Source organism: Lepisosteus platostomus, chromosome 8, assembly GCF_059453375.1.
Source record: "Lepisosteus platostomus isolate fLepPlt1 chromosome 8, fLepPlt1.hap1, whole genome shotgun sequence".
Lineage (NCBI taxonomy): Eukaryota > Metazoa > Chordata > Actinopteri > Semionotiformes > Lepisosteidae > Lepisosteus > Lepisosteus platostomus.
In genome coordinates this window covers 40226588-40247796 of record NC_142618.1, presented here as the reverse complement: position 1 = coordinate 40247796, position 21209 = coordinate 40226588, and the positions used below count along the sequence as shown (strand labels likewise).

Here is a 21209-nt window from a genome sequence, read left to right as displayed (position 1 = left end):
ATTGGACTGGCAAGGTTGAAAATCATTCAGAGAAAACTTTGGTTTCTTACTGTGGGTCAAAGAAGTTCTAGGTTGGATTGATATCTGAATATGGTTCATAACACTGGAATCCAGGCAATATGAAAGGACTCTTCTTTGCATTCTTAGGTAGGTTAATCAAAAACAAGCCATGCAAATGATTTACATGTTAATGTTGAGATTTTGCCAGTAGCAGGTCTGCTTCTTTGTTTCTTCTGGTCTCTTTTAATGAAATTTAAAGACAGTTGGAGTAATCCTGTTCTGAACTTATGAAAGCGTGATATTTTAGGTTAACAAGAAAATTATGGCCGTCTTTGACCTCTAGTCTTAGTTTTTGCAATCTAGTCTTATAAATCTTGACTAAAAGGGAATATAAAGAGGTTATAGTAGAGTGCTCATTAACGTAGACATGTCTGCTAAACTATTTTTGTATTGCAGTTCCTTGCAAGTTTCATCCCCTTTCCAGTGATGTTTTATTTTGGTGAATTACAAATAATCCCACGTTTAATCAAAACCTGAATACTCAAGCTAATTACCTTTATTTAAGAAAGAAGATCAATTTCAGCAAAAACCAAACTAATCAAACTAAAACTCCTACATTTAGCTTCTTTCACCCATAAAAGGGTTCATTTTGAGTAGTAAGGTTTGATTAAAATATTCACTTTACAAATATGTATACATCATAATCGATATAAACTGTGCTTATATTGATTGTTTTATTTTCTTTCAAGGTCTGTTATTATCTCAAGATGGCTCTTTTTATAACCCCAATCCGGAGGGCACTCTTTTGTTCAGCAGATATATTCCGGAAGGAACAACAGTATGTCTTCAGTTCTGGTACAAGGTGGATGGTAGAAATGCCAGAAAACTGCAAGTCAGGAAATTGTCCACTGGGCAGTCCAGTCAGTTGTGGAGTGTGGAAGGTGGCCTTGGAAATACCTGGAGAAAACATCTGATTACAATAAATAACATGGACAACGAGAGTGTGCAAGTGAGCCTAGCTAATATTGACATAGTATACAGATATTTCCAATAAGGAGGTTCTATGACAAGAGTTGGCTTTAGCATTGATTGTTATCACCAACATACTGTACAAATTCATGAGATCAAAATGTTCAAATAAAAGAAGACCATGAAACCAACTGAGACATTTGGGATGAGTGTAACCTATTGATACAGAAAACTCATCAAGTAGCTTCTTGTAGAATTTCAGTAATTCAGTTTTATCACACCAATAACAGGCAGTTTCGTTGTTTGTCTGAAAGTTCCTTTGAAGTTTTTGAGAACCTGAATCACATTTACACAACAACTTCTCTGTTCAAGTAAAAAACTTGTTTATGACACTGCTAGGGTGTACCTTTCACTCCAGGTGTTTTCCACAATATTTTTATGATTTATTATAGGGTAGGTATATAATAATCAAATGTTCATTAATCAAGGTGTTAGCAATTATTGCCTTGTGTACATCCGCATGTAAAGGAAAAAATAATTTTGTTTTCGTAGGCAATTAAGAGAGTTATAAAGAATTCAGAAGACACACAGAGCTTAGTAGCTTTTACAACCTAGTCAGTGATTTTTCTTAATATGCTGACTGTTCATAATACTGTCACTGGTTGTCTTTATCTCTTCCAAAATAAATAGGTTAATGAAACACATTAAACTAGCCATAGTTCACTAGTCACATTCTGTACAGTGTAGAAGATGGTTTATGTCACTATATATGAGTTTTACTCCCATATGAGCAACACGATCATAACTATCTGTTCATATAGTATCTTCTATATATGTCTTCTGTTTAAATCATGTATTAATGGGAAATTATGTTCATTGTCTGAACAATTAAAAATAGATCATATATAGTTATGAGTTATGAATAATTTTTAATTCTTGAAAGGTTTTTTTCATTGAAACATGATTCAATTTGATGCAGAGCAAAACATTAGTTAGATCTGGTCATATTTAACTTTATTAACTGAACTGATGACTACAGCACTGAAAATCACATTTGTAATGTTAACTAGTCAATCTGACGAATAATTCTTATATTTTTAGTTGCTTGTTGAAGCATTTGAAGGAGGACACAACAATGAGATTCCTATCAGGGACATTGCTGTTCATCCAGAATCCTGTGCACCCCCTGAACAGCAGGATGTATTTGAATGGTCCAGTAGAGTAACTACACCTGCCAGTGTGTGCAGTTTCAGAGCCAGCTGTGGAAATGAAAATGATAAACTCTTCTGTGGTAAGCTGCTATTATCTAGTTAACTTCTTTAAATTCACATATAAATTTAAAATTCTGCAATAATTTTGTTTCTTCTTAAAAGAGACAATGACCTGCTATAATACTCCACCTACAGACTAGTATCACTTAAACTTAGATATAGAATTGTTTTCAAAGGCTCTTTCTAAGCATAAGGAAACAGCCGTGTTATCTAATCTGTCATGCACAGACAGGCTTTTGAAATTTTGAAATTTACTGCTTTAAATGACGTACATATCAGGTTCGTGATGTCCCTTTAGCTCAAACTTGGCAGTGGTGTCTTTTATCGGTATATTGCTATTTGTTCTTCCAGCTGGCACCGGCTATCAGACAACATACAGTAATAGCATTACTACCACTGATATACAGGGTCCCTAAACACCAAATATTACTATATGGCATTCTTTTTCGGGTATTATTAAATCAGTCCCTATTTTAACTTATTTATTAGCTTATATATCAACACTTGTGGAGCACAATCAAATTAAAGCCTATTTAGCTAGATGGTAACAAAATACTTCATGGTATGATGAGGGGGCAGCTCTAGTCTTCTAGGTCCATTGTGTGAACTTATATACAAGGAAAGGCTTCAAAGCTTGTCCAATTAAGCAAGCAATTAATTGGCAATAATAATTAGGCAATTAAGGGCCCAGGTGGGCAGAAAACCAAAAACCTTTTGAATCCCCAGGGCTGAAGTTGAGCAGCCTTGTTGTAGGATCCATCCATCCATTTTTTTTTAGCACTTCATTCAATTCAGGATCATGGGTGAGCCAGAGCCTATCATGGCATACAACAGGCGCCAGGCGAGATACACCCTGGATGGAATACACGTCCATTGCAGAACAAACACAGACAAACATGCAGTCACAGCAGGGCCTATTTATGCAGAAGCCATATCCTACCAGTATGTCTTTGCACTGGAAGTAAATCCACATGACCAAGGGGAGAACAAACAAACTCCATTCAGATAGCACTCCAGGTCCGGAACAGAACTATCACTATCACTACCAGACAGCAGTTCTAACCACTGTGCCACCATGTTGTCCCTCTCCAATCATTTACAGATTTAATCTTTTTACAGATGTAAACTGTTGATTGAATTCAAAGTAAAGTACCTGTAACCTGTTTGTACCTGTAAACGTCCTGTAGTCAATCACATGATGACCTGAAAAAACAGGGCACTATATGTTGGTAATGATAGCAGCACAAACACTACGTTCAATGTTTGGTTGCGCAAACCAGCACAATTGGAGCACTGACAAATGTCGTGGGTTTCAGTGATTGTGCCGTTTGTTGGAGCTGGGCAAGCAAACATGTCCTGTGTCATTACTGTACATTGCATACTACAAAAGACATGATTTCAGCTGGGAGAAATATGATGACTTAACAAAGGCAGTATATTCTATACCGTGGATTGACCAGAAATACATAAATAAAAGGACAGCGCCCTCATCATGCTGTTTGCACATTAGAAAACTGTAAATACAAAAATCAGGGATAATGACTGTTTTTAACATCTTAGATACATGTTGCAGTTATTTTATGTGAAAATAAAAATATTTTTCCGCAGTGTGTGTCCGCATGTGAGACAGTAGAGTTTCTAATGTTGTTTTGTAGCCGTGTTATTAACTACCTGGGTCAATTTAGTACATAGTGCCCCTAAAAAAAATCTTGGTTCTTTTTCACGTTTATGGATTTGCTTTGCATAAAAGACACCAACAATGGTCTTGTAAAACAGGAAGATGCTAATTCTAACCTTTATAAATAAGTGGTTTGAAAGACAGGTTGAATCTTTAAATGTTCCTTGATTTGCATTTTTATTTAGGAAGGACACAATGAAAAACTGATAACTTCTTTATATGTAAAAAGGACACAGCTATGAAGTACTAAGATGTGCTAGTTAGGGTTAGTGTCCTTTTTTAAGAATGTGCAATTGTTTGGTAATGTTCTCTTTTTAACCCACAACTCATTAGGGTATGATATTAGAGATACATTAAATTTTCCTGTTCACACAAAAGCACAGAATATACAGGTATTAAATGCAAATTTAACCGCTGCCCTCCCCTGGGGCAAACAGAGAAACAAAATTGCAGACATCCTTATCCCCGCACCAGTAATAGGGTGCTTGAACTTTTCAGATGGGGTTAGTGGTAGTCAAAGTCGTCATACAGTGATTACCTGTAAAAGAAGGCGCTATATCTTGGGAATGAAAGTGTCTGGGAAACTACTTTCAATGACACAAACCGGCACAAAAGCAGCACAAACAAATGCGGTGGGTTTCATCGTTTGTGCCGTTTGTAAGGGGGGCCAACTTCACAGAGCTATCCAGGGTATTAATGTCAACAATGTTCAACAATGTGGCTAAGTAGCTTATTCCAGACACCCACAATCCCTAGTGTAAACCAGTATTTCATGATCTCAGCCACAGTTCCGAAAGCACTTTCCCATGCTTCCACTTCACTCTTCATGTTCATGTTTTATTTAAGTACCGTATTGGCAATACAATTCAAAAAGGTTTACTGGAGCAATGGAGCCTGAAATACCTGAGGTTGATGATGAAAATCGTAATGTTCTTTCAGATTACTGTACATATGCAGAGCATAACTGGGAAGTTCAGAGTGTGGCTGTGTTGGAAGCTAGTCTGCTAGAATCAGCCCCCTCCTGTCAGATGCACTTTTGGTATTTCACATGGGGAAAAGGTAGGTACAGTATCCTACGTGACTACGTTCTGTAATTTGTTTTATCCTGTGCTCGCCAGGAAAAAGTGAAAGATACTGACTTTGAATTTCTAGTTACAGTTACAGTATGTACTTGCATCTGTCCAGGATGTATTTTAGCAAGTGAATAATACTATTTGAGTTTACCAGGTTTTATCTTTCCTTGAGCTCTTTTTTTGTATAAGCTTAGTTAACACTGATTTTTGTAGTGATTTGTCTTACCTTATCTTGGGTTTCAAGGGGGTTTAGTTTAAGTTTTCAAGGTAATTCTTGATTTAAACAAAAAAGGGGATGCACTTTATTTCAGGGAGACTGAGTGCGTTAGTTGTACAACACAATAGAACAGTAGTAATCTGGACACAGGAGGAAAGCCTGGGAAACTCCTGGAATCACGCAGTCCTTCATCTTGGAAAATATCATGGAGAATTTCAGGTTAGTACTGTTCTGAAATATGACATTTCATGCAGAAAACTGTGATTGCATTGATTCTTATGGCAAAAAAAACCCAGCATTTTTTATTAATAGAAAAATAATATTTTACCTTTATTTTAACTTCTGTATGATAGATTACAGGTAGAAATTTGGTTACCCAAATGCTGAAATGGGTACCAATGAACGGTGAAGTTGATTTTGTTCCATTTACAAGAAGAAGCAACCAATCTTCTGGAAGCTTGTTGAAAATAGTTTTTGTAACGAATTAGTTACAACTCCTGTCACATTCAAGGTATCAAACTTTGCTTGATGCTTTGGTCAGTCAGAGTACTGCTTCTAGTCATTCTACCTCATGAATTTGATCAGCAGTAAACTGTGATTGCACAGATTACTGTAGGTGTGTTTTAAGGACAAATTGGGCTAAAGAAGTATTTCACATGGGGCGGGATAGTGGCACGGAGATAAGTATTGCTGCCTTGCAACACATGGGGCTTGGGTTGAATTCTGGACCTTGGGTGCTACAGTATTTGTGTGAAGTTTGTATGTTCTTCACAGTCCATAGGTATATTGGGAGGTTAACTGGCTTCTTGGAAAACTGACTCCAGATGTGAGTGTCTGTCACACCAATCACACCAGGGCCAGGGTTTTCTAAGAAGCCAATTAACCAACAATACTACTGTGTTCTTGGACTATGGGAGAAAACCGGAGCACCTGGTGAAAGACCATAAAAACACTGAGAAAATGACACATGACCTGCTAACACATTTAGGTCCAGAATTTAACCCAGGGCTCCAGTGCTAATCAGTGCACTGCTGTGCTGCCTTAATGCAATATTGTACAATATTATACACTTCTGTAATGCTGTGATGGTTTGAATTTACTGGAGCAATTAGATATATGGAATGGAAATTTGCAAAAGTTACAATCTTTATACAAAGTGTCACCAGGTGTTTTAAGTTCAAAGATGCTTTTAGTGTTTACCAACAGCACATCTCTCTCTCTGGTGTGGGGTCCTTCTGCCCTCTTTCGAGCTACCTCACAACTAATTCTATGTCCCTCTCTGCATAAATTGCAAGGTTACTTTTCAAAAGTGTTTGGAAAGAGCATTGTATTTCCTTTATAATGACATTTCTTTCTAACAAGGGAAAAAAAGGACTCTCGCAAATAAAGTATAAACAAGGATTTAGAAAAAGTATTTGTGCCTTTAAGATGTCTAATTTCAAAGTTTTTTCTCATTTTTCTTACAGTTCTTTTTGTATTTTCAGTAAGACACAAAATCCCTTTGGAATGCCACTTTTGAATATCCTGCATGGCTAGTTTTTGAAGTGTCCACTGAATTTATTTTTACTGTTGCATATCTGTTTTCATTTGTAGATAGATTTACTCGAAATCTTTTAACTGAATTTGCTTAGATATTTCAAGTAAATCTCTTTACTCAAAATAAGTTTTTTTCTTCTCATCATTTAGATGATTGGTTGCTGTCTCTCATTTATCATTATTAATTTGTGTTTTCTACACATTTGGCAGTTAAAAATCCATTTTAAAAAGAGAGAACCCATTTAGGTCCTAGAAAATCGACCATGACTGTGATATACAGTACTTAACACTAAATGTATTGAGGTATCCAATCCTTCCAAAAGCCTTTTTCTTTAAAAAATTCTGTAAAAAGGAGACTTTATATATCAAACACTGTGGCTTGCAGATATTTCCATAAAGGTGACTTAGTAAAATACATACCATAACTAGTTTTGTCCCTAAGACTGACCATGATGTATAGTACAATACTATATATTTTTCATCTTATGAATGTATATTTTATTTGTTAATAGATTCATGTGGTCTTAAATGTGTTATATATTGTGTACATCTTTTACCTGCATACTCAGCAAATTTGTCATACGGGGCAATACATGAAGTAGGTATAGTCAGTGCTTATGTTCTTTTAATATTAGGAATACATGGCACTTGTTGCTTTAGCTTGGTTATTTTTGTGATGCAGGTCCAGGTGATTGCCTCTCTTAGTACTGAGTCAATGGGAGGAGGCAGTGCACTGATTGATGTTGGATTCCAAAACTGTGGACCTCTTGAGTCACAGCCTGAATTAAAATGCCTTGAGAAGGAATTCCTATGCCAGCAAGGGACTTGTGTGAATCTGGACAGCTGGCATGATTTCACAGATGGCTTTCAGGTCCAAAACGATGAGCAGGACTACCACCTGCACATGATGTGTGATTTTGAGGAAGATTTGTGTTACTGGGAGAAAGAAAAAAGTCAAGTGCAACTTTCCTGGGAAAGGGGCTCCCCCAGGAAGCTTTTTCACCTGTCTCACAAGACTGGCTTTAGAAGAGAATATACTGCTAACTGTGAAAATGGAAAGTACCTATACCTCAGTACTGCTGGGCCCAAGAAACAGGGACACAGAGCATGGGTATTTAGCCCAGTTTTTTATGCCTCACAAGAGATTGATTGCAAGGTAACAACTTGCTTTTTTGCTTTCTTATTTTCTTCTTCTCATCTTTTTGCAATAATATTCTTATATGAAGGCACATAAACCCTGATATTGTTGAAATATTTAGGAAGGTAAATGTGCTATAGTTAAAGAGATGTTTATGGGTTTTTTCTTGAATTAATTATGAATTAAAATAATTTTGACAGTATGGAGTACCTTGTGTGGATTATGTTGTAGTATTTGAGAAACTTTTAGGACTATCCATTGATTGACTTGATCACTGTTTTTAATTGGAGCAATTCCCTACCATGTTTACTTGTAATAAAAATATAGAGCACACTGTAGAGTATGTTTCCTTATGATTAGAAAATTATCCCAAAGGTACTATAGTGCTGAGTCTGCATTAGGAGTCTGCTCAGGCTGAGTTCAGTTGAACTACAACTCAGTTCAAATTGTTTTCAATAAATTTGCAGACTAACTTTGGGATTGTTACTGAGTTTATTGACTCATTTGCTAGTGAACTGTCTATAACTGATAACACAAAAGGCCAGGTTAGTTGTATGAGAATACTATATTAAGATTCAATATTGCATTGACTGTTGTGACTTTCTTCTCTTTGATGCACTGTCTCCTATTTCTTAACATTGTCTAGCACTTCTTCCCCAAGAACTGTTTCATAATGTAAATGTAAATTCACAAGAAAAAAATGATACACATTTTTTTAGATATTAATTCTCAAACTCTTTCCTCTTTACCAGATTAGATTTTTCTACTACATGCATGGGGAAAACGTAGGAACCTTAAACATCTACACACGCAGGAAAGCGTCAGGGCCACTTGTAAAGCAATGGGCAAAAGGAGAGGAAAAGCAAGATTCCTTCTTGAGTGCTGAAGTCAGTCTCTCAGTTGGCCACCCCTTCGAGGTTGTACTAGAAGGTGTGGCAGGAGGTGGGCTTAATGGATTCATGGCCGTGGATGACATCTCCTTCTCCCGGGACTGCCAGTTGCTCAGTGGTAAACAGCTGTAATAGTACTTTCATGTACAGTTCCATCTCACAGAATAAAAACTGAATCTGAATCTGAAACTGCTTATCTTAATTTAGGGGAATTCATGTTTGAGGATTTATAGTCAGTTCTTGAAATGCTTTCTTTGCAACTTAAAAATCGTTTATTTAAAAATGTCAGTAATTTGTTCAAGAAATTAGATTAAAAGGTGCCTTAGAAATATGAAAATGTTTGTTTTTATCTAAATAGTTTCCATTTTTTCTATATTTTTTTAATGTAATGATAAACTTAATCTATTTAACAGTCTTGCACTGTAGCCTCAGACCGTACTGTACTTTGTGCACCTTAAATGAATAAATTATGTCGAACATCTTTATCACAATTTGTTAAGATAATTGTTTAAGAAATGTAGGAGAGACAACCCTGCCACATACTGTAAGTATGGTAAGATTAATACATTTATTTGTCAAAATGATACATTGGCAATGCCACTTATTGAGTTTTTTTTTCAGGTCCTTTACAGAATGCCATAGCACCAATTTGTCCTGAAGACAGGTTTCTGTGTAACGACCAACAATGCATTTCTCTAGACAGGGTGTGTGACTTCCATGGTGACTGCACTGACAATTCTGATGAGGATCTCTGTGGCAAGTCTGATCTTTATTTTCTCAGTTTTTTCCCTGGCTGCAAAAGGGGAATTAGTTCATTTTCTAATGTTCATTAAATCAGTTTCCTTTCAGATGAAGTGCCACACAGTGCTTACAAACCTAAATGAATAAGGAACAAAATACAAAAGGTTGAACCACATCCTAAAATAATTGCTAAAGCTATTAGTCGCTATGATTATATACATTTTTATGTGTTGAAACAGTTAGTATAAATCTTAACTTTTTGTCTGTTTTCTCAATTATTGAATGAAAATAAAGCACAAGCTTTCAACTGTGTATTGCCAGGCTCATGTGATTTTGAACAAGCTGCCTGCGGATGGAAAGACATCAGCACTAACAATTACCAATGGAAACGTGAAATGGCAAATGCCACTGCCAGCCCCGGAATAGACCATACCACCTTGACCCCCTCGGGTAAGAAAGACTAGCACACAGAATGAGGCTGTGGATGAATGAATAACTCAACATGAACATCTGTTCAACTGTTTCAGTATGAACAGATGGGAGACAGTCACATTCAGAGTGTGGACACCTATTTCTAAGCAAGGGTGTGGGAGAGAGAAGACTTTATCGTGTTTAGAGCATGACGCATCCACTGGGTCACAGTGTTGTCGCATACAATATTTACTTTACAGTATATATACAATACAGTAGCAGTAGTGTTGAGTTGCTGAATTATTGTGGGAGTACATATCATGCATTCATTGACATTTAATGGTCTCACCCATACATTAAGCCCCTGTATGCATGAAGTACAGTACGTTTTCTAAATTTGTGTATTTCATTTTCAGATATGAAAGCTTCTAATCATGCTGTTCACACTGTATGTAAAATATACTGTCATGCTGACTTTTTCGTTCTCCCCAGGTCATTTTATGCGAGTAGACGGTTTGTCAGCAGATTTGTGGTCAGAAGCAAAATTAGAAAATTCTGTACTTGGACCTACTGGCTTGGCTTGTCAAATGAGGTGAAGTACACCATTTTTGGCTCATGCTGTTCTGTTAAAGTTAACAGTATTTTAATTTTAAATTGAAAGATCAAAGTGTGAAATATTTCAATTTACATGGATCTTCATACATTTTGTAAATATCAACATTTTTGAAATAAGAAACTGACACACTCATGACCTATATACAGGGATGGTACGTGCATAATTTATTTGTATTTTTAAAGATACAAAGAGAACTAGTGTATTACTGTAGGTAAGCCATGACAAAATGCTAAAAGAATCAATTCTGTGTCTTTGTCTTTCTTTAGTTAGTTTACATCCGAAAGAATAAATACAGTATACAGTATATGAAAAAATATACTGCTTTCCAAGAATACTTTTTTTTAGAATTCTGTTACTGTATTAGGAAATAGGTGACCTGAATAGATGATTGGAGGTGGTCTTGGTTTGTTTAATTTCAACAGGTTTTTCATACACTATAAAGGTCACAGTCTTTAGTATTACTAGTGTAGTAGTTATTAATTTATGTAACTACTTATTCATTTTAAATTACAGATAATTTTCTTTTCTTAACTCAGTTGAAATCACAAATTGTTAATCAACTCTGCTGAAGGCTAAAAGCCTTCTAAAATCCTGTGGCTATGAGGACCAAACGTGCTATTCCATGAACAGTGCATATGCCAGAGTCATCCGCCAATTGACTCACTGTGAGCTCTGCAGTGTCGTCAGGAGAGTTATTATCAAGTAGAGCTGTGGTACTATGTTCATTGCTGTCAATCTCTCAGTCTGCTGTTAATGGTAGAGTTCTCGCTAACACTAACAGGCCCAGCAAGTCATGGGCATACTTATTATGCAGAAAACAAAGAATATCCCAGTAAACTCCTGACCAGCTGTACGACATTGGATAATCAGACTAAAGTTCGGTATTTTTGCAGACCAAGCACCCAGCCTTTCACCAACCCTGGAAGGCAATTTTCTTTTTTCTTTACAATTTATAAAGGCTTCCTAATATTATTTTTTCCATTATGCCCTGTCAGGATATTTAACTACATTAATTTGAACCTTTCCAGCTTCTGGTATCACCTCCATAACAGTTTTGGAGTGCCCTCTACAATCTCACTGACGGTCATGACTCATTCTACATCAGAGATTTTATGGCAGATGAAAGAGAATCAGAATTCACAGTGGCTGAATGTCACAGTTCCTATTGGAAATAGGCCAAGAGGCTTCAAGGTTTGGTTGCTTATTATTACTTGTTGTTTTTTTTATCTTTCATGCATTTGCTGATGCATTTGCTTTTTTACTTCTGAGTTAACATTCCTTAATACGTTGTCAAGTGTTACATTGCATAAACACATAATTTGTACTAATATACAAATAATAAGCACTCCTTACCTATTGCTTGAACCCCAGTATTATTATGACATTTCCTATCTTGATTCCCTTGTTTAATCAAAGTCTGTCATTTCTTAACAATGTTTTGTTAACAAGGATTTGTATTTACTAACATAATGTCTTCTGAGATGTAATGGTATCTGAAATAGAGAAAATGTATAATTAAGAATCAGAGTATGTACAAAATAAGTGAACCCAATTTGAAGGTTCCAATTTTTATCCAAAACAAAAATTGTTTACTTAACAAAATAAGGCACTGATTAGAATCACACATTTAAATAATTGAGTAAAAATTAAACAAGGACTTCATAGGTTATTGGAAACATCTAGAAAAATAGAAAAACAATATTGTAGATTAAAGAGGACTCCAGAAAATGAACATGTGATGCTTATCAGTATTGAGAAGGTTACAAAACCATTCTAAATATTTGGGTGTACATCCCCTGTCAGTTTACAAATGGAAAAGGTTCAAGGCCACAGTGACTTTACCCAGATCCAGTTGTCCTCTCAGGTTCTTCCTAATAACATCCCAGAAATCAGGGATCAGCAGGCCTCTGTTGCTGCAGGTAATTTCAGCGTTCATGTCTCACCCTTCAGGGAAAGATTGAACGGGAATGGTGTTGAAGGGACCACTGATCTGATCTCAGATCACTAAGATCTGATTTTAACTCAATTACAGGATTTTTAGAAATTACTGTGTATGTATTACTGCATAACTGCATTTTACAGTTTTGTTTCATGTGCAGTTTCTTATTTAAAGTAATTTTGCCATCATAATTTTGAATCATTTAGTTGGATCACTGTTTTCTTCCATCAGTTGCTGTTCTCTGTGGTGCCAACCATCATGGGTGAGCAGGACATTGTGCTGGATGATATACAGTTTGAGGGCTGCTCTGTGAGAGATATTCCACATGGGGCTGCTGAGCTGTCGTGTACCTATGAGGAAGATACGTGTGCCTGGTACCAAGACAAGACAGATGACATTGACTGGCAGAGAAAAAATGGACAAAATCCTTCAAACTTAAACCAAGGCCCAGGATATGATCACACTACTGGCCAAGGTATCTTATGTTTAGAGTTATGGACAATGTATGAACCAGAGTGGGAGTTAATAGTTTGCCCTTTTCTCTTAACATCTCCTAAGTGAGATGTGTTTTTAACTGTTGCTTGATTACTCATAGATAGTAACTTGGATCTTAAAAGAAGACATTATTCAAAATTAGTTATCCCTATTTCATACTGGTACAAGGAGTTCACAATATAATCCTTTATTACTATTTGTTATTCTGTTTGCTAAACCAAATGCATCACGAATAACTCAAGGGGCCAATGTTCTGGGTTTTCTCTCCACTCTTCTCTACAGGAACTTTATCACAACCCTTCTAAAAAACAGATTATATGCTTTTTTTGAATTCATTACTCTTGCTGCTTTTAAATAAAATCTAATATCTTTGAGCACAATCGGTAAGATGCCATGGGCCCCTAGAACTGTATCAATCTTGAGTGGGTTTATGGTTCCGCCTTTTCAGTTGTGATACAATTTGATAAAGATCACTGTCACTGTGCTGCAGCAGGCATGTACAGTACTTGATGTCTTTCTTGTTGAGCAAAATATATATTTAGTATCTCAGCCATTTCTCTTTAAGAAGTTGAGAAGTTTTTTTAAATCTAGAAGTTTTCCATTTTTGTTTTTGATATATATATTAATTTTCTGCTGTTTTAGTTTTGAAGTTTATTTATTTTTTATTATATAGTCTCCATTGCAATATTTCTTTCCAGCCCTCTCGCCCTTTCTAATAATTTCAGCCACTTTTTGTAATTCGTTGCTCTCATTTTCTTTAAGCTCTTCCTGTTGTTTTTAATCCTTTTATAAAGTGATTCTCTTCCCTTAGATTATTCCAATTTGATTTGTAGAACCACTTGTGTTACTGCTTTACACACTCTTGGCATACATCTTTTTTGTTCTTTTCGTAGGAACTTTTAAACCTGTTCTGTCCATTGTCTATTGTTTCCATAACATTCTACTTCTTCCTGTCTCACTTCTTTAAAGTCTTGCCAGTTTCAATGTACTCCTTATCATGATATGGTTTTCCTAATTGTTCTCTCAACTCTGTTTGCCTCACTCTGTTTTTATTGTTTGAAAAGACAGGATTGAAACAAAAATTTCCTCTTGTAATGATTTGACAAACTGTAGAAAAAAAGCAGTTCCTAACCATGTCTACCATTTTGGTTTCTGCTACTGACTTTCCTATAGTGCGTGTGGAGAAAAGTTGAAATCATAGAAACTATTTTGCACACAAATTCTTAATTTCATTATACAGTACCTTTATAATATTTTAGAATTAGTATACAGTAGATTAGAAACAGTATAATGCTTCATTCCCTCTGTTCTGTCTTCCTTGCCCTGTAGTGTGAGTGCTCAAATGTTACATTCGACTCTATCATTTTCACTTATCCATGTTTCTGTGTTCACAAAGGTATCACGAGTGCCTGCTAATTTGGTAGCTTCTATCTGAAATAATATCCTATGTAGCTGAAAAGCTTGTCAACACTTTCGTCTTCTCTTGATTTGATTACTGTAAAACACCCTGCTTGCTGCGGTATCTAAATCCACACTGAACAAACTTCAATAAGTCCCGAATTTGATATCTAGAATCCTGACCAGGTCTTGTGCAAGTGATCACATTACTCCTATCCTGGAGTACTGGCAAAAGGCTTCCTATCTGTTTTTTTTTTTTCAAAATCCTCATGATAAGGTTCTGCATGACTTGGCACATCAATCCCTGTCTGACTTACTATCATTCTACTCCCCACCTTACAAACTTTGTCTAATTCTGTTCTCTCATCTGTCCACCAAGCCCATCTACACTCTATGGGTGACAAGCCATTCTCTTGCTATGACCCAGAGCTCTGGAATTCTATTTCTGAGGATACCAGAGAGTCACTGTTATGACCCAGGCATCCCGATCAACACGTAGGCGGAGACTGCGATAATCACCTAACCTTCCACTTCGCTCTTCTGCCGACACACCCTCTCCTGCCAATGTATTTCAGAACCACTTACCTGCTCTTCCATGCTCAGTATTGCGTTTACCGTTCGAGATCAACATATCCTTGGCTTTTCATCCTGATTATCTCCTTGGTTTTGGACTCTTTCGTGTTTCGGACTTGGTGTTTCGGGTTACGGTTTTGCATGGCTTTCGGACTGTCTCCCGGTTAAAGGACTCCCTCTCGTTTCTGACTTTTCTTCGTGGATTACAGCTTTTCTTGGCTTTTGGACTAAAAGCCAAGTTAAAGTTACAGTTAAAGGACTTCTGGTTTCTGGCTTCCAATAAGTCTTTGGATTAAGAATCTACTAAGTAGCTCCCTGGGTACCGCTTCCTTTCCTGAACCCACATAGGATCCTACCCTTCTTCAGTTTAGCAAGACTCACCACAACAGTCACCTTCCCTGAGTACTTTCCAATCTAGACTCAAAACCTTCTTTAGAAGATTCTACAGTATGTCTGCCCCTTTGCGTTACTGCTGTATTTCCAACCCTTAATGTAATTGTGTAATTCTGCTGTCTCTTTTCATTGTGTTCTTTTTATCCTACTAAAGCACTTTGAGCAGCCACTTTTAAACTATATGAGATAGTTTATTATTATCTCATATAGTTTGTTTCTAATATTTCTAGCATTTAGATATATTATTGATATATCATAGTTATTCTATCGATACTATGGGTAATAGTAACCACCTGAGCTCCAGGAACCCTGTGAACTCTTACTATCTCATGGTCTCTGGTGCATATTTCCAGAGAATAGAATGTGCAACAATCACTTTTCTTTTTGCATTTTTACTAGTATTGGCCATAGTTGTGGTTGAGAGCAGTGTTTTTGAGTAATTGATAAAGGCTTCCTGGCCTGGCCTTGAGGAGCTCACCACACATCAGCTATCAGTGGGGAGGAGAGCAGAGTAATGAAGCCAATTCATAGATGGGGATTATTAGGAGGCCATGATTGGTAAAGGCCAATGGGAAATTTGGCCAGGATGCCGGGGTTACACCCCTACTCTTTTCGAGAAATGCCCTGGGATTTTTAATGACCACAGTGAGTCAGGACCTCAGTTTTATGTCTCATCTGAAGGATGGCACCTGTTTACAGTATAGTGCCCCATCACTATACTGGGGCATTAGGACCCACATGGACCACAGGGTGAGTGCCCCTTAATTTTTCCAAGGAGGTCTCTCATCCAGGTACTGACCAGGCTCACACCTGCGTAGCTTCAGTGGGCTGCCAGTTGTGAGTTGCGGAGTGATATGGCTGCTGGCAAATGGGTTGGTAAAACCGATATTGTTCTGGACATCTCTCAGTTTGTTTCTCTGACAATCTTTGGCAAACACCTTCCAGAATGCTGTCAGCTCTTCAATGCTTCAGTCCTTTTGAGTTATTTTAGTTCCTCCTTCAGTGTATTAATTTTGGTGGGAGTTGCCACAGATGTTTGGCTGTTGGAATTCCCCTAGGATGCTCAACATGTCATACAAGTCACAGATTATTGTTTTAAACAAAATTTAAAAGTATAGTTTATGTGACATACTGTAGGATTGTGTTTTTTTGGAGACAAGGAACAGCTGAGCAGTGTTGTTTTTCTGTGGTTGGTTAAATGCTGCCACCCTTCCTGTCAGTAATTATCACCTTTGCAGCTCTTTCTATGACACAGACTTGCAAACTAGTTACTGATCAGTTACTGATTTTTTAGACCTGTTACAGACTTAATTACTTATATTACTTTACTGGTAGTATATTGTTACAAAGTAGCAGGGTGAGGGATATTATACCTGACTAAGTAAAATATGAAGTATTTCCTCCTGTAACACAGATGCCCCAAAGGAAATGGGAATCAATCTACCTGTTCTCAAAATGCATTACCAACTAGAAGAAAATGTTTTAGTCTGAAGATTCTGCAATACAGGAAGTTAGAATTTCTTAAACTAAGTAAGACTGCAAGTTATGTAAAATAATATCAGATTACATTGCCTTAATACAATCTCTAAGTCTGATCAGAAGAGTCCTCTTGCATGTCACAAGCTTTTAGGAAGAGTAGGGTGATGATGTTCCTTGTCTTACTTTTCTTTAAACTGTCTTTCTTTTTTGTCTCTGTATTTATGCTGTGTCCTTTGACTCAGCTGATTTCCCATGCCGTTAATTAACCAGAGTATACCATTGGAAGTCTATTGTGATCACCTGTGTTTATCTGTCTTTTAGCCAACCTGCAGCTAGGCAAAACATTCAAATGATACCCATTGTTTTAGGTTTTATGTGTAAGGAATTTAAGATGGAAACACATCCCTGGTTTATAGCAATATTAATATGTGGAATAGATGTCTCAGTTATTTGTAATAGATTTGGAATAGATGTCTCAGTAATTTGTTCTATTACTTATGCAGTTGATTGGCAACACAAGCAAGACCTGGAGTGCTGGGCTCCTCAGGACCTTGGTTGGAGACATCTTCCATACTACATAGAAATACTGAAATGTCAGTGTAGCAAAGAGTGACGCATTATCTGTCACATTGATGTAACCCTCTGGAGCTTCCCCAGAAGACCTTTTCTGGAGCTTACAAAAGCATATTTTTGTTATCATATCTTGTTTGGAGACCATGCATACAAAACGTCATCTGGAAAGGATTTTTGATGTGGAACATTTTTATTTTGTTTAACCTTCCCCCCCCCAGGCTATTACATGTTCATTGCTGCCAAAGATAAACAGAATCCTTCATCAAAAGCCAGGCTTATGAGTTATCCCCAGACCCCTGGAAAACCACGATGTGTTAGTTTCTGGTACCACATTTATGGAAGCAGCATTGGTGAGAAATTACAGCTTTAAATTGCTATTAGATGTAATAATTACAAGCTAGGATTTGGTCTTTAGTTTAAAATAAAAGACAAATAGGGACAATTACAGCCATGAAGACAAGGGGTAAACAGGGTTTTAAGAGGTGGGATTAATAAACCAACATATGCATTTAATCATCTAATAGAAATTTTAATACATTGTATTAATGTTGCAAAGGAACAAGTAATAGGTTTATTCCATGCTGAAAAGAGAAGAAAGAAAACACAACATATCAGCCGTGGAGCCCTCTTTAGGTGTCACACCTTTCTTTCTTCTCTTTTCAGCATGGAATAAACCTATTACTTGTTCCTTTACTGCCTGTGCATGCTGATGCAACTATCCACCTGAACTACTTGTATTAATGTTGCACACTTTCAGGTTTAAACTTGAAATTTTAAAGTAAACTTTATTAGTGAGAAGAGCTATTGTGATACAGGTAATTGTACAATAGTTGTTCAATACTTGGATAGATCCAAGTGAAGTCATAACTATTGGGAAGCCCACAATGCGGATAAATACTGAACAAATCCTGCAACTGTGCAGGATCTGTTTCAAAAGGTATTTTATAATCACCTAATCATAAGAGAACATTGGAATTTAGATTTCTAGCAATGGTAAAGGGAAAAATAACTGAAATTCTACTTGATCGCTCACAGCAATCCAAAACATTTCTTTTGTTAAGGAACTTTGAAATTCCTTACCAAGTCAGAAGAGGGGCTGGAAACAGTGCACTGGATGAGAAGTGGAACACAAGGAAACAAATGGAACTTTGCTGACTTTCGGATTCTGGAATATAACCACCCTGTTCAGGTTAGAATATTGAATAACACAACGAGAGATACTACAAGATAACAATATCATCAGCTGGAAACTTGAGAAAATATATTTTGTCTTGGGTACTGGCTACATGGAAAACATCTTACATACTCACCAGTTTTACTTTATCCACGCTATTGACATATAGTAAAGCCTTTTGCTTTTATGACTGCACATAAGGCCTAGCACTCCCCTTTATTGCATTAAAGTTAATTAGAAAATTATCTTGAGTGCTCAGTGAAAATAAATGCATTCGTCAAACAGATAAAAAATGAATGTGGTCAATTATAGCCTGCTGACAAATAGCTTCATAATAAGGTGAAGCTAGAAACTACAGTACATTGTCATTGTAGCATAAATATTCATGCAACCAGTCTAGTGTTTTTTTTAATATATCATTATTTGTCTGTGGCAGTTTATATTTGAAGCTATTCAAGGTGGAACAGAGGGCAGCATTGGGCTAGATGACGTTGTAGTTGCTGACAGTTTTGATGGCTCCTGCCCTGCTGAGCGTGAGTGCACCTTCGAGGTCTCAAAATGTGGCCTGCAGGATGACTCAACAGGCAACTTCAACTGGACCAGAACTTCAGGGGAACTTTCTAGCAACTTGTCCAGCCCAGCTGAAGACCATACCTTAGGCACACCTGCTGGTAATGAAGATACAGTACATGACTTGTATATTCCCACTATATTTAGCAATGATTTTAATCATAATACTTTAACGGCTCCAGTTTGTTTGATTAAATGGGTGTATATAATTCATTCCATCAAGGAGAATTTTCACTTAAAAACAGACTAGGATCTGGTTTAATATACGTTATTGTGAAAATGATATGCTTGAACTCTATGTGCTTCCTAGAATTTACACTTCTAGTGATATTCTAGTGATATTGCATGGAGTACATGTTACAACCACCGGTCCTCTGAGTATTTCTCACAAACGAGCTTATCGGCTTCAGCGGATACCTATTAACAACAAACGATACGGCTTTGGATACCCAACCGTGCTTTTGCCTATTGTCTCGACACTCTCTTGAACACTCAATTACTCTGCACAGGATCCTAAGATATTTGGCCTTGGTTGCCATAACAGCACAAGCATAACAGCCTTACTGTATAGTTAAAAGTCCAATATACATTTAATATCAGATCTTAATTGTGATACGTACAGCAGCTTTATAGAAAAACCAGTTGTAGGAAGTGTATTTGTCACTCTGAGTGTGTTTTGTACACTTGATACAAGCATTTGCATGCGGGTGCAACAGAGGTTAGGTTGGTTAGAAATGGTCTCATTTGATAAAGAAGAAGCAATCTCATATTGGGTAGGATAATCTCTCATTTGAAGGGGTTTACAGATCAGGGTTAAGATCGGTATTTTGCTTGAGGTTGCAGTTTGTTGTCATGTAAGGGAAGCCGGAGAAAAGAGAACCACAATGAGCGCTTTCCATGATTAATTCAGTGGCTAAGATTATGATATTTTCTTAAAGGTCAAGTGAAATGGGATGTAGTTGTTTAGGCATTAGATGTGTGAGGGGAGAAGCACAGATACACATGGTTATGTGGAGAGATGTATATGTGAGGAAAGGAGCATGGTAAACAAGGTATATTTTAGGAGTTTACATGAGATGAGGAAGGATTGTAGATGGTAGTGTGATAGCATTGAAGATTCAAGAGCTCATTACAATAATTTTGGCAGACAGTGTCTATATTTGTGTATATGTGTGTCCATATTTGCAGTATTACATTCTTCAGCAAGGAACTGGAAAAAATGCATATACAAACCTGCATATCTATACCTAATCCTAAGTAAATTTTAAATACCTAAATTTCTTGTGTTATTCATTGTGAGTAAATCAACTATTGATATGCTATTGCTTAGAACCAAAGTCCAAGTTAGAATATTTCTAATACCTTTTTTAAGCAATGTTATTTCAAAGAAATACTGCATCCTTAGAGAAATCATATCCAAATCATATTGCTTCAGATGAATCTTTTAACCTTCCACATGTATTGGTAGGTGTTTCAAAACAAATACAGTATCCGTGACTGATTAAACAAAGCATATTAAAATAAAATAATATTTAATAATAATTGTTACATACACTGTTCACTTGAAATTCACATTTTTTAAGCATTTCATTTAAACTAGATTAGACATCATTTCAAATAAACAGTGTGGTGTTAAATTAGCAGTATAAATAATGTAAACTATACAATCTTAACAAAGAATTTTCATTTTCTCTGATATGTGAGTAATAAGGAAAAACTGACATTCAAAAATGAAACCAAACCAAAATTAAATTAAAAGAAATATGTCATAAAGTTTTGCACGGTTAACGCTTGCAACGTACAATCCCAATTGTACCACATGTAACAGAACACTATGTTTTCACAAACCACCGTTGCATTTTAATACTGCTCTTTTCTGAAACACGGTATATCATGATAAAGACAGGGCCTAATGCAGAAAAAATTTATGGGCAATGCCATTAAAATGTCAGCTCATGTTTTGATTTAAAAGACAGTAAAATAAGTTAGTGCGATCTGAATTGTTTCAGTAATGAGATACAAGCATGGATAACTGCCATTTCTAAAATTATCTTCCATCTGTGTTTTTCTGGTAT

At 36.4% G+C, this 21209-nt stretch overlaps 1 protein-coding gene across 2 annotated transcripts in view; it reads left to right on the top strand.

Moving 5' to 3' along the window:
* LOC148657314 (MAM and LDL-receptor class A domain-containing protein 2) overlaps positions 1-21209 on the top strand; it is a 285832-nt gene continuing 264623 nt past the window's right edge. For both annotated transcript variants that reach the window (XM_088643402.1, XM_088643401.1), the window contains exons 1-15: positions 1-147; positions 750-1009; positions 2071-2260; positions 4858-4977; positions 5303-5427; positions 7427-7900; positions 8635-8890; positions 9394-9528; positions 9835-9963; positions 10417-10516; positions 11569-11731; positions 12711-12954; positions 17609-17740; positions 18452-18579; positions 19001-19235. In XM_088643402.1, coding sequence (XP_088499528.1) covers positions 120-147; positions 750-1009; positions 2071-2260; positions 4858-4977; positions 5303-5427; positions 7427-7900; positions 8635-8890; positions 9394-9528; positions 9835-9963; positions 10417-10516; positions 11569-11731; positions 12711-12954; positions 17609-17740; positions 18452-18579; positions 19001-19235 — 2719 coding nt within the window. In that variant the 5' untranslated portion in view covers positions 1-119. The remainder of the gene's footprint in view (positions 148-749; positions 1010-2070; positions 2261-4857; positions 4978-5302; positions 5428-7426; positions 7901-8634; positions 8891-9393; positions 9529-9834; positions 9964-10416; positions 10517-11568; positions 11732-12710; positions 12955-17608; positions 17741-18451; positions 18580-19000; positions 19236-21209) is intronic.